Source organism: Ixodes scapularis, unplaced genomic scaffold, assembly GCF_016920785.2.
Source record: "Ixodes scapularis isolate PalLabHiFi unplaced genomic scaffold, ASM1692078v2 PGA_scaffold3__209_contigs__length_174095766, whole genome shotgun sequence".
Classification (NCBI taxonomy): Eukaryota; Metazoa; Arthropoda; class Arachnida; order Ixodida; family Ixodidae; genus Ixodes; species Ixodes scapularis.
In genome coordinates this window covers 12,616,194-12,628,601 of record NW_024609868.1, presented here as the reverse complement: position 1 = coordinate 12,628,601, position 12,408 = coordinate 12,616,194, and the positions used below count along the sequence as shown (strand labels likewise).

Genomic DNA, 12,408 nt, shown 5'->3' with positions numbered 1-12,408 from the left:
GAGCGGGCTGAACGTGCGAAGCGTACTTAAGGTCGCAGAGTGATGTACGCTGGCGCGCGCGGATACGTTAGCCCAGAGGTCAGGCTAACACAGGCACGTGCGGCCAAGGTAGACACGAGCGCACACATTCTTACAGACACACACGCGCATGCTAAACCTTTCTCTTTTATAAACTTCGACAGACAAAGTGAGAGTGGAATCGCAGACGCAGACAGCTGTCGAAACCTGAAAAAGAGAAAGAATACAATCCCACGCCCTTTGTAGATCGGGGGAAAAGGATAAAATGACGCATGAAACTAACCAGGAAAACCAGCCGTCCAGTCAACCAAACCAAATTAAACACGCACATTCGATCATAGAGTGAGAGGTGAATCTGCCCTTTCCCCTCAAGGTATTAAGCTGGGCCTTGGTCGCGTAGGTATAGTTCTCGCTAGCGCTTCCGTCGCTTCCCCCGGATCCCCCAAGGCTTCAGCCGGCTTCCGGCTTGTTTTTTACAAAACTGCCGATATACAATCGGCGTGGCCGTCAGAGCGGTGAAGCATTCATTTCCTTCGCTCGTGCCCGTAAATGTGAGTTTTACACTAAAAATCAGTAAGGCTTGGCTTCACTGCGTTTCTGGTGGCGGAACTCTATTTTTCTTCTACTAGCAGTGATTTCGCAGCGAACAGTTCAAGCATAATCGGACACTGCAAGGACAATGTCGGCCATAGTGCTGGACAAACTCTTCAGGCAGTCGTTGTCTTCCTCTGGTGCGCTGCTCCTTGCGTGTGCCGTTGTTATCGCGGCGGCCTACGTTTGCGTGCGATGCGTCGCTCAATGGATTCGAATGTATTACTACCTCCGCAAGGTTCCCCATCCTCAAGAGCGCTGGCCGTTTTCGATGGTTTTCGATCTCTGGAATTCAGTCTCCAAGATGGATCGCAAGCTGCATCTAACCGCAAGTAAGTTCACTTCTGAGCGTACCGTGTCATGTTTATTTACTAGTACAACTGAAACCGAAAACAAAACCTTTCGCAATATAATGAGAAAATTCATAGCTAAATTGCACAAAGCATCTAGGACTAAAAAAGAAGTAGATATTATTAGTACATTCTAAACTGATTTGGGGTTAAACGGAATTTTCCGCAGTGTGATTGGGAGTTCAGTGATCGATTTTGTAAGCGGCACCGCAGCTCGGATCAGGTGGTGCGGAAGCACGCGCTGCAAACCCAACGGATCCTGGTCTAAGCTCCCTTACCTGCCCGTTGCTATCTTAATGAGGATCGTGCCAACGTGCACTCACATCTATTCCGTGATTCACGTTGAAGTTCCTAGTTGTTAGTCCCTGGAGACCTCAAGAAACGCCGAGCATGGTGAACTCCTAGCACATTAATATTGTTCCAGAATCAATGAACTTGTGGGTTCGGCCGATAAAAACCCTGAAGAACGAATCACAGAACGAGAGAAGTTTAACAATACAAGTCATTTCCGTCACTTATAGCTGGCAAAGCGCCTTAAACGCATTTCTCATCAATAGTGTACATCTGCGTCGCATACTAGGACAAACCGACCGTACGTTGTTTTAACATTAACACCTAAATTAATTTTTTTTCTTGCATAGGGAATTAGTAAACATTTTAGCATGTCGAACTTCGCGAACGTACACAAGTGCACAATAATAAAAAATACATATATCCCATTTGGCTCACTTTATAATTTAAAAAAACTCTCCCATCAGTGAGCAAAACATTAGCAAATAATGACGTAGTTACATTTAAATATAGAGTATATAGAGAACTCATTTCCAGGGTATAAACTGTGATATTTTGCAGTGTAATCGAGGACTATCTTTTCTTATTTAATTTTAAATTATTTCGAGCTTATCTTTCAACAAAACCAATTATTACAATTTAAAATCAATATAAACATGAGCTTGGATTGTTGAATACTTTGATGTCTGCGTTGTAAAAGGTCTTGCAATATTTCACCCCCCCCCCCCCTTTTCAGGGTTACATAAATACTTCGATACTCTTATCCCGAGTATTCATGACCAGGACGTGACTGTTGCATTCTACGGACCACAGCCGTTTCTGCTTGCAGTAACCCCGACAGCAATGGAGGTAACCTTTTATTACGTACTTTCCATAAGTATGATGCTGAATACAACCAGCAAATATTGCACCTACCCCCATTTTGACATATAAAGTGTTAATTAGTGATTCACAATAGATATTCGTGCTTACTGCAGCAGTTTTAACGGGTGTCGTATTTAATACGTCAATTAAATACTTAATGTTATGTTTCATTACATTCTTTGTAGGTGAAGAAGTGAAACGTCTACTAAGCACTGTAGTAAAAAGAATTTCAATTTTCATTTAAACTGTGCTACGAAGTTAGGTATGAATGACCAAACGCTAGTGAATGTTTTAAGGTCAGGTTCAAATTGATTAAGCTTGAATGTGATGTTGCCAAAAATGCACTTTACTTTTTTAGCTACGGGACAGTAACTATGCAGGAAACAACGAATGTCGCGAGTTTTGGTTTACAGTTTTAAGGTCAGGTTCAAATTGATTAAGCTTGAATGTGATGTTGCCAAAAATGCACTTTACTTTTTTAGCTACGGGACAGTAACTATGCAGGAAACAACGAATGTCGCGAGTTTTGGTTTACAGTACATTATATCTTACAGGCAGTTCTGTCCAGCACGTCGAATTTAAACAAGTCCTTCATCTACCGAATGATGACTCCTTGGATGGGAAATGGAATTCTTACAAGGTAACTCCCCCCAAAATCTTTAGGCCGGTGCTGTGTGTTGCTCAGTTCTCAGATAATGGAGAATTTGAAAGGACGAAACACACACCGAACTAAAAAAAAAATAACGCTCTTGTTTACCTTACAGCGACAAGGACGTTTGGAGGACGAGGCGGAAAATTTTGACACCGGCATTCCACTTTCGAATTCTTGAAGATTACACACCGATCATAAACCGTAGAACAACTGAGTTGCTTCAGAAGCTTCGGAAAATGGAGGGGGAGTTCTTCGACATGCTGCCCGTCTTGAGAATGGCAGCCTTCGGAATGCTATTTGGTAAGCACTACGCAATTTTCAAACGTGTTTTTTTTACGTTATCGGCTAGTGACTTAGGATTTTGTTAAGCCGCATTTCGTGAAGCCGTTGCCTGTGATGTCCCAAGAGGCGTCGCGCGCAGTGTTGACATAGGGTACGTTACAGATTCACACACCAATTCCATTTCTCCGCTAGATTTAGAAGGGAAGTTGAATTAGTGTACAAACACGTGACGTCAATTTTCCTGCTAAATTTAGCGGGAAAATTAATGTGACGTGACCTACACACCACTTCAGCTTCCCCGAAAACTTCAGCGGGAAAATTGAAGTCATGTGACCTGATGTCACGTGACCTCAATTTCCCCGCAATTTAGTTTCTTCTCTTAATTTAACGAGAAAATTAACGCCACATGAATACACACCAAGTAGGTTTCCCCGCTATATTTAGCAGGAAAATTGACGTCACATAACCTGATTTCACGTGATGCTAGAACGCTTCACGTATGCAACATGATTGCTCAACAATTTGCCATCCAATGTTTTTAAACACTGAATGTGTTGTTTTTTTTTGTAGAAACAGCAATGGGTGTCCAAATCGACGAAGCTGAAGTTGAGAGGAGAGGTCTACTTCGAGTGACCGACGAGTGAGTACTAAATATTGTTAACTATTTAGGTTAACTTTCTACTTTTTTCTTGAAACAGTTTTAACATTTTTTGTACTTCTGTTTCTCCCTAGGCTTGCTGCAAGCGTCATTGGTCGCATTATTAACATATTTCATTGGCCAGACTTCGTGTTCAACCTAACAAAGAAAGGACAGAGGTTCTACAACAATGTGGAATACATCAGAAGCTACAATGAACAGGTAGGTGGTAGTTGTTGGAAACTAATAGACGATTAAGACAGAGAAGTTTGACAACGTACTCGCATTCATGTTGTGCACACTGTCTCTGCACTTCAAAGCAAAAGGTGCGTCCGATAATGCCAGTCCCGAGTGTATATATATATATATGAATAATTCATTTAGAGCGTGAACACTTGTGAAAACTGTCATATTGTTACACTGGTAGTGCAAAAATTTGCAAACCCATTGCTCTTGATATTATATTTAAGCCAAAATTAATATGGCTAGTGTTGCATTGCAGTTTTATTTTAAAGATATATATATATGTAATACACAAGTTATTCTTTTGTGACAGATTGTGAAAAAAAGAAAAGCAGAATACAAGGTTGGACTCGAAGATAGCAACAAGAGAAAATCGTTCCTGGATATTCTGCTTCGAATGCATCTTGAAGACGGCACTCTGACGGAGGATCAAGTCCGAGATGAAGTCGCGACAGTTTTCATTGGTGTAATGATTGTTTTTCCACTTACTTTTCTCTATAAAACCGTGTTGATCAAACTATAGGTAGTAATAAGCCTAAAAGGTTATCAGAAGATAAACACTTTCTGTACTTGTTATCAGGAAAAGTGGGTTAAAATTCTAGGCAAGCCCAATTAACACAGCAGCTTTTTTAGATGTACGATTCTTGTCTCACACCGTTCGCTGTAGTGTTTCTTGAACGTGCAAGCACCAACAGGTTGGGGGCAGTACGTCATGGTGGATTATGAATCTTTAGGTGTGCAAACGCCTTTGAAGGCTACGGGTATATTCTGAAATGTAAGAAAGGTACTCAAGGGCTATGGTTTTTTGTATTTTACAGAATTTTATTAGGACTTATATCCTCATCCTTTTGCTTTTCTCATAGGTATAAGCATAAATGTGACGAATAGAGATCCACTTTTTATTTCAAGATATCAATGTGGTTATTAGACCAAATAAATGCGCTATACGAACAAGTGTAATAAAACTGTGCTTCAACAATATCGAATTTCCTGGACCTAAGTTTAAGGAAACAAAAAAATATAAATCTGTCTAGTGCTTGTAAAACAGTTTTCAGTCATATACTACTATGCTGAGTTCCCGTTCCAAGTAGTTCTGATGATTTAAAGTGCACCAATGCTAGACATGTCAATCCTGTTGATCCCGGCTATATTCTCCCTTGTTCAAATGTCTAAAATTAGTATTGATACAGCTGGCTTTATGACTTTGAAAAAAGCATTTAAAGCATAGAATGTCTTAAACAAATAAAGTCGGTCTCGGTAGAAACAGTATCTTAGCTAGTACTATGCAGCACAAAACCTGCTAAGCGTGGGGCGCGGGAACTTTTGAAACTCCCATTAGCGTGGCACGCCTCTCGCGCGATAGCTTTCGGAGCTCTTTCTTTCAGACAATCTTAGCTATGACTATGTTTCTATCAAATCGGACCAGGTTAACGAAGCTAAACAAGAATAGGGCGCTTTGGGTTCGGAGGCGTGATAAGCATAAGTATTGACATACTTTTTGCATTGATCCGGGCTGGTTTTGTTTGTTTATCAGGGCTTCGACACGACGGCTACAGCAGCATCCTACACGCTCTACTTGCTGGGGCATTATCCTGAGATTCAAGCCAAAGTGCACCGGGAGCTTGACGAGGTGTTCGGCGATGACTGGGATAGACCCGTGACGCTGGAAGACATGAAGAAACTAAAATATCTTGAATGTGTCATCAAGGTAACTATCGATCAAATGCATTACCTTTATTAAATACTTTAATGGAAAAGCTAATTGGTACACAAATGACAAATGCAAAAGTTGTCATAATGAAATGGGACAAAATACGCAACTAGGTCGCTTTATTTTTTATTCAAATTCAGCCCATATTGTGTTATCTAAGATTGACATGAAGAAACTGCCAGTAGAAGAAGCAATACCTTAGACTTTGGTTTTAGCCATTTCCTCTTGAACTGCGCTTAAATTTACACATTTTCTATCACTGTAAAGTTTTAGATTTTTTTTTACATTTAGCGAGGCGAGGTACATAGATCATTTCTGCAAACGTTCTTAAAGAAAGTATGCCAGTGTAGGGCTCGTGATCAACAAATTCCAATGAATTTTAGGTTTCGTCAATTTAGTTTGATAGGTAAAAAAAAAATATCGCGTAACTTTAAAACATTAGGCAGCCATCCCTCTGCGCGCTTGGTTTAACATTCACATTTCAAAGTAGTGTAGCTTATTCATGAAGGTAACACAATTACCACAAAAAATAGGTCTACCCACTCCGCTTATATAACGCATATGTTTTAATTTATGTACACTAATCACCAATGTTTGTGGTAGAAGTTTTGCCTCAGAAGTTTTATTCAATTGTTCTTAGATTTTTCATTTTAAATGCGTAGAAGATTTGTGCGTTTGCAACAATTGTTAGTAGCCTGTAGATGAGGAAAGTGACAATTTTTAGTCTTGATGTGTGACACAAAGTAAAAAACAGAACGTGAACCAGATTTTAAAGCGTTTCACTTAATTGGTATTGCAATATAAGAATATGAATCTTGTGACTTACAATTACTTTGTTTTATTAAACATAAATAGCAGAACAAGAGCCATGCTCATTGATCTTCAATTAGTTAACAATATAAATTAAAATTTCTCTTCAGTTTACGTCTTTTTTGTGTAGTCACGCATTTAATAGATCACGCTTAAGGACATAAAGTGGGTTCACTTTATGAATCACGAGAAAAAACAATTTGGCAGAAACCTTCAAGTCTATAAAACGACAACTCACTGTGTGATTCTCCCAGCAAACTGTCATGCGGTAGGTCTATTAGGAGAAACGCTAACCAAAAATATTCAATAATTCATGGACATGAAAATTAAAATCGAAACGCTGAAAGTCACCTGAAAGATCGCCTTCGTGATCAATTGCTTATTGATCAAGTCATAGCATCATGAACAAAATAAATAAATATTCCAAAAAGTATATATTATATCCATTAGAAAGCAAGGTCAGTTTATGCCACACTATACCCCGTGTTACGTTATAATGAATCTTAGTTGACGCAACGAGCTATGAATGCAAATCCAATGTCGGGTGAGTTTCACTTGACCTTGGGGAAGCACATAGCGAAGCGGGGATTGTAATCCCGTGTTACGCTAAGAGTGTTAGATTGGGTTGGAGGGCGCGTAAAATCCGCAGCTGTCCACCGCAGGGTAAAACGAAGCGTGCAAACCCGGATAATTCCTATAAAAACGCAACATCATAAAATAAGTAAAAAAGTGATCAAGAAAACAAAAAAAATATCTTCATGCAAAACGTTCAGATGGAGTACTACGTTTGCAGGAAAATTCAGATATTGAAGCGAGCCTGATAATAATCTTTATTTAAGACTAAAGTGAGAATACATTTAAAAGGAAAACTACTCATATAAGTGACAAAAACCTCGGTCCTACGGTGTTTTTCAAACGTCATAACATAGAAGGTACTTCGCTTCATCCTATGTCTTCGGAACACCATGCATAGAAAAATAGGATGGCGAACAATGGAACATGCCGACATCTGTTAAGAATAGCCAACTATTGTAGCAATATGCGTACAAACCAAGGTCGAGAAAAAGCGAGTGTATCGGCGGAAATTGTGAAGGTTGAAGTAACTGATGTATGACGGACTCTCCACACTATATTTTTGTATGATTACTGCAATGCTCTCGGGCGAAGAGAATGTTTGACCTTCGTCATGACTATATTTCCTCTGCTTCCTCCGGCGCTTGAGTCAGCTCTGTGTGATTTAAAAAAAGAGCTTTTCTTCATTTTGGTAGTATTGGGATTCAATTTAGCTGAGCCAAGACCACTGACCGCAATATCATTATTCTAGATATGCTTGTGCCGGCACGAGCCTGACTATTCTCAACTTTACTAGTGCCAGACTGCTTGTTTGGAACTGATTATAATTTTGTTTATTTTGGGATAGCATTGCTACCCTACTGGACGAGTGATGCCGCAGTATAATACTCGTTAGATGGAGACTTTGAGACATTATATTAGCTACAGAGCAAGGTACCTGAATCACTGTCTTGGCAATCACCCTCAGTGGTTCACACTGAAAATCTAGTACAGATGTCTAGATATTCCAACCATATTTTATGCGCCAAATGCGCTGGTTATATCCGCTTTTTTAGAGTCCAATCTACAGCGTGTAAACTAACGCTTTTAAGGCCATCGGTCTCTCGACGCATCCGGATGCAATATACTACAGAGGTGCAAACAGGTAGAGGACGTTTACAGAGAAAAAATCCACGAATTATCTTATCTCCTTCAAATCCTTCAAAAGAAATCGAAAACAGAATCATATTCTGGGAAATCTACACCGCCACTTTGCAGACGATGCATGCATAGTGAGAAGTGTTGCCGACAGATGGCGTCGAGGAAACGCAGGCCGATTCGGGTTCTTTTGGAGGATCGTCCGCAATCATAAGCCGAAGTGACCAGCGCTGCCTTTTGCGGGCCGTTAAAAACGTTTTAAAAGCGTTAGTTTACGTGTTGTACAATTGACAAGATATTGTAACAACGTATTCAACCCACAAAGTATATGACTGGAAATAATGAGTTCTTCCGACCCTTTGCATGTCCTCCCTAACTCCATTTAGGCCATAACACAGCTTAAGTCATCATGGTTTGCCAGTGCCTATTAAAGTGACGGTGAAGCATTAAACATACAAAGGCGTGATTACTATGACGAACTACGTAATCAACATTGACCTTTTTTGTTATTTTTACGCGCCATCAGTTAAGGCCAATTAATTAAATAGTTATCGAATTCTACCTATCGGACACTTCTGATACGCGTGATTGCATGATTCTCTGTTTTTATTAACATTATATAAATGAATTGTTTAAGCAAAAAACTGCAATCTTTAAGGCGTTTTCTTTTTGCGAATAGTAACATATCGCTTAATTATTGCTTCAAATTTTCTTCATGTAAAACGCGTTAAAGAACCTATGTACTTTTAACAATAAAAGAGTAGCGCTTAGCATTTATGGTCAGTGACAGCTTAAGAAACTGAGGGCATGGCCCGAATCCTGAAAATCTTATTATCGCTACGCAGCCGATAATATTACGGCATCAGCAAATAAAAATGCCGGGAATGGAATCACAATGCAAGAAGCATGATCCTGATAGGCCAAGCACTGCGTTGCTTAAGTTATCACTTACTACCGTCGCATGTGTGCAGCGAGAATATTAGATTTTAATAAGACGAAGATGGGTGTATCTATTGACCGCTCGGATCCTTGTTCAATGTGAAATATTTTTGCTTGTAGGAATCTATGCGTTTGTACCCTCCAGTTCCAGTGGTTGCTCGGAACATTGACGAGGACATGAAAGTTGGTGAGTTCCTGCACCTGATATCTTATGTTCTTTCTGATAGCGAAGCATGAGGTGTTGTAAATATCCAAAGGACTAACACTTCTTTGCTTTTTAATTTTGTTTTATAATTTCCGGTTAGCACCACTTAAATAAATTGTACCTTCTTCGGAGGCAGAGTCTATTGTGGTGGTATATTTTGTAAGCTCTAAGAATCTAATGTGAATACAATCAAGTGTAAAATATTACGGTTGCTGGAATCGATACTTTCACACTTCGAATAGATTAGCATGCGTGTACACTCTGTACGTTTAAATTGACACCTAAATTTCTATCAATTTTGTGGCCATTCGTATATATCAAGTGGGATTAATTAGCCAAAAAAAGTAGAATCGCGTCGGCCCAAATAAATATGTTCACTTTTCTCCAGGCGAGTTCACCATACCGAGAGGCACCGTAGCGTTTGCAGTGATCTTCGCCTTGCATCGGCATCCCAGAGTGTATGAAAACCCCAATGACTTCATACCCGAAAGGTTCCTCGAGAAAAAAGAACGGCACCCGTACGCCTACGTTCCATTCTCAGGAGGTTCTCGAAATTGCATTGGTGAGACTTTTAATCTACTTCAGTCTTGGCTAGCGGTGGGCACTTGATCGATTAACTTACCGATGAATGGGTTAATGCTCTAATCGCGATTAAATTTTAACCGCTTAATTGGTTAAGTCTTGATAAACAAAAAAAAAGTAAAAATTCAGCGCATTCACCACACAGACGTGAACGAGTACAGCTGTACGAAGGCAAACTTGAGCTAAAATTTGTACCTAAAATAAATTGTGGAGGCGAGATTTATAACTCTAAACCAGTGGGAAACGTTATGCGTGTCCGAGCCTCTTCAATGCCGTGCGAGTGTCTGTATAGAGCAGCAGACTATTGTGAACAATCAAAGGAGTTCGATATTGTGGGAGAATATCAATCATTATCTCTGCTTTTGCGGCTGAAGTTATAAGGTGTCAGTGTGGGTGTGCTTTCACTGTCCTGACTACACATTAAGGTTTATTTGAAATCCGAAATTGTACATTTTGTCATTCATCAAATATTTAGCAAACAAAAATTATTTACCCTTAAAAATTTATTATGCAAGGGAATAAACAAAACCGACTAATCAATAATTTAATCGATTAAAGGGTGGCAATTAATCGGCTTAAAATAGTTAATCGATGCCTAGCCCTATCTCCGGCACTTTACACACTAGGGTCGCTCCAGTTCCACACCTATAGCTGAACAAATAATGAGCCCAAATACTACGACACGCTCTTGATGTTGTGTGCAGTTTTCTATTTACAACGGTGTACACATCTCACAAATAATGCCTCATTTCATTTTAACTTTTTTACACCCTACATTTAATTTTTACTGTGATTATTACCCACACTTAATTTCTAACACATATACACCGTCTGGTGCGTGGTGTTTTATTTGAACATTGAAATTTGACCACTTTTAGAACAAAATTGTGCCGAGAACAACGCACAAAAAGCTTCCAGTAAGAAGCCTGACTTGGTCCGGTGTCACATAATACTTTGCGCCGGTTGCATAAAAAATATTCATTGAAGATCAGTTACTATTACCTAATACTTAGCAGTTAATACAATCATGTCTTGAAAAGTACATGATAGAGTTATAAGCATTATTTTTTTTTCTTCTGGTGCAACCTGTAAGTCCTAATTTTCACTAACGGCTATACTTCGCGTATATGTATCGTTAATGCATGCCAGCTGGTAGGAAATTTTAACTTTAGCTGTTTTCTACATTCACCTTAATCACCCCTGTTTGTGTTAGCATATGCTGATATTTTATGTTTTTATTCTAGGTCAGAGATTTGCACAAATAGAGGACAAGATCATGCTAGCGCAGATTCTAAGGCGGTTCAAAGTGGAATCTAAAGTTCCTATTGAGGAACTCCAGCTGCAGATCGAAATCGTCTTAAGGCCTGTTGAAGGAATCGAACTGAAGTTAACAAAGAGAGAAAGGTCTGCATAACACCAAAGGTAAGTCGTTAACGTCAATGTAATCGTACCGAATTTTAGAATGCTCTTCAGCTTTCAATTTATACGGCTGTTGTTGGCGTAGAAACTGGATTCAATTTAATTAATCTTTGAGTGTAAGCATATATATTAATCGCCTCAAGTTTAGAGAGGATCTTAACGAAAGCAAACTAAACATATAAAAAAAGTAATGATTAGGAACCCTCTATAAATATTATAAAAATGTCTATAATCCTATAGAGCAAACTCACTTCAGAAAAACTTAATAAAAAATAAAACAATTACCCCACTTTCAGACCCATCGAACCATAAAAACAACTTCCTTGGAGGTTTGCTGTTAATCTTATCTCACAGTTTTAAAAAGATACATAAGCTGTCAGAATGAGGGCTTCACATATTGTTGTAACGGCATTTCAACGTGTCCGACCACTGATTTATATTCGTTCACAGATGGCATCCCCGTCACCAACTTCATTACATACATCAATCATGACTGCACTACATCAAAAACCCTCTTCGAATGGAGCTTCCGTGCTTCAAACGAAGATGAAGATGGCCCTCATAAAATAACTTAAGTAGGTTGGAAAATAAATGTTGTTATCTTGTGTTATCACCTGAGCTTCAAATTGTCTCTTTTCTTGAAGTCCGGTTCTTTTAGAAGAAAAAAAAAATACTCGGTGCCTTGCGAGTCGCATTATTCGTTTCTTTGACCCCACATATTTTCTTGCATTCCTGAGTTATTTCAGTGTGTGAATTAAAAGAAGAATCTGTCTGAAATGCAGTACCTATACCCATATGACTGTGTGAAAAAGAAAAATTACCGTCCTTTCTTGTCGGAGGCCAAAGAACTTGCCGGTGCGTGACCACCTATGAAGAAAGGAAACGTCCACTTTACGTTTCAGTGGCTACAATCCCAAGAGAAATAGATATGCCATCAATATCTCCACGACCTTCGTTTTCAAAAAGTAAACGTCGTAGTCAACAAAGAAGAAGAAAAAACCGACCAAATTGCGTCCTCTACCATTCGATCTTGTTTGACTTCTTTTTTTTTATTCTTTACTCTCAGTGTCGGCCATAACTGCTTGGCTATTGTCTTTTCCTCTA

At 39.2% G+C, this 12,408-nt stretch overlaps 1 protein-coding gene across 1 annotated transcript; it reads left to right on the top strand.

The window, feature by feature from the left end:
* Positions 1 to 590: 590 nt before the first annotated feature.
* On the top strand, positions 591 to 11,917 carry LOC8031261 (cytochrome P450 4V2). Its single transcript, XM_002404828.5, has 12 exons — positions 591 to 941; positions 1,987 to 2,099; positions 2,669 to 2,754; positions 2,879 to 3,066; positions 3,619 to 3,688; positions 3,781 to 3,907; positions 4,242 to 4,394; positions 5,463 to 5,636; positions 9,219 to 9,285; positions 9,692 to 9,865; positions 11,130 to 11,307; positions 11,755 to 11,917. Exons 1-11 carry the CDS (start codon positions 698 to 700, stop codon positions 11,297 to 11,299), a joined length of 1,566 nt encoding a protein of 521 aa, XP_002404872.4. The 5' UTR covers positions 591 to 697; the 3' UTR covers positions 11,300 to 11,307; positions 11,755 to 11,917.
* Positions 11,918 to 12,408: the final 491 nt, after the last annotated feature.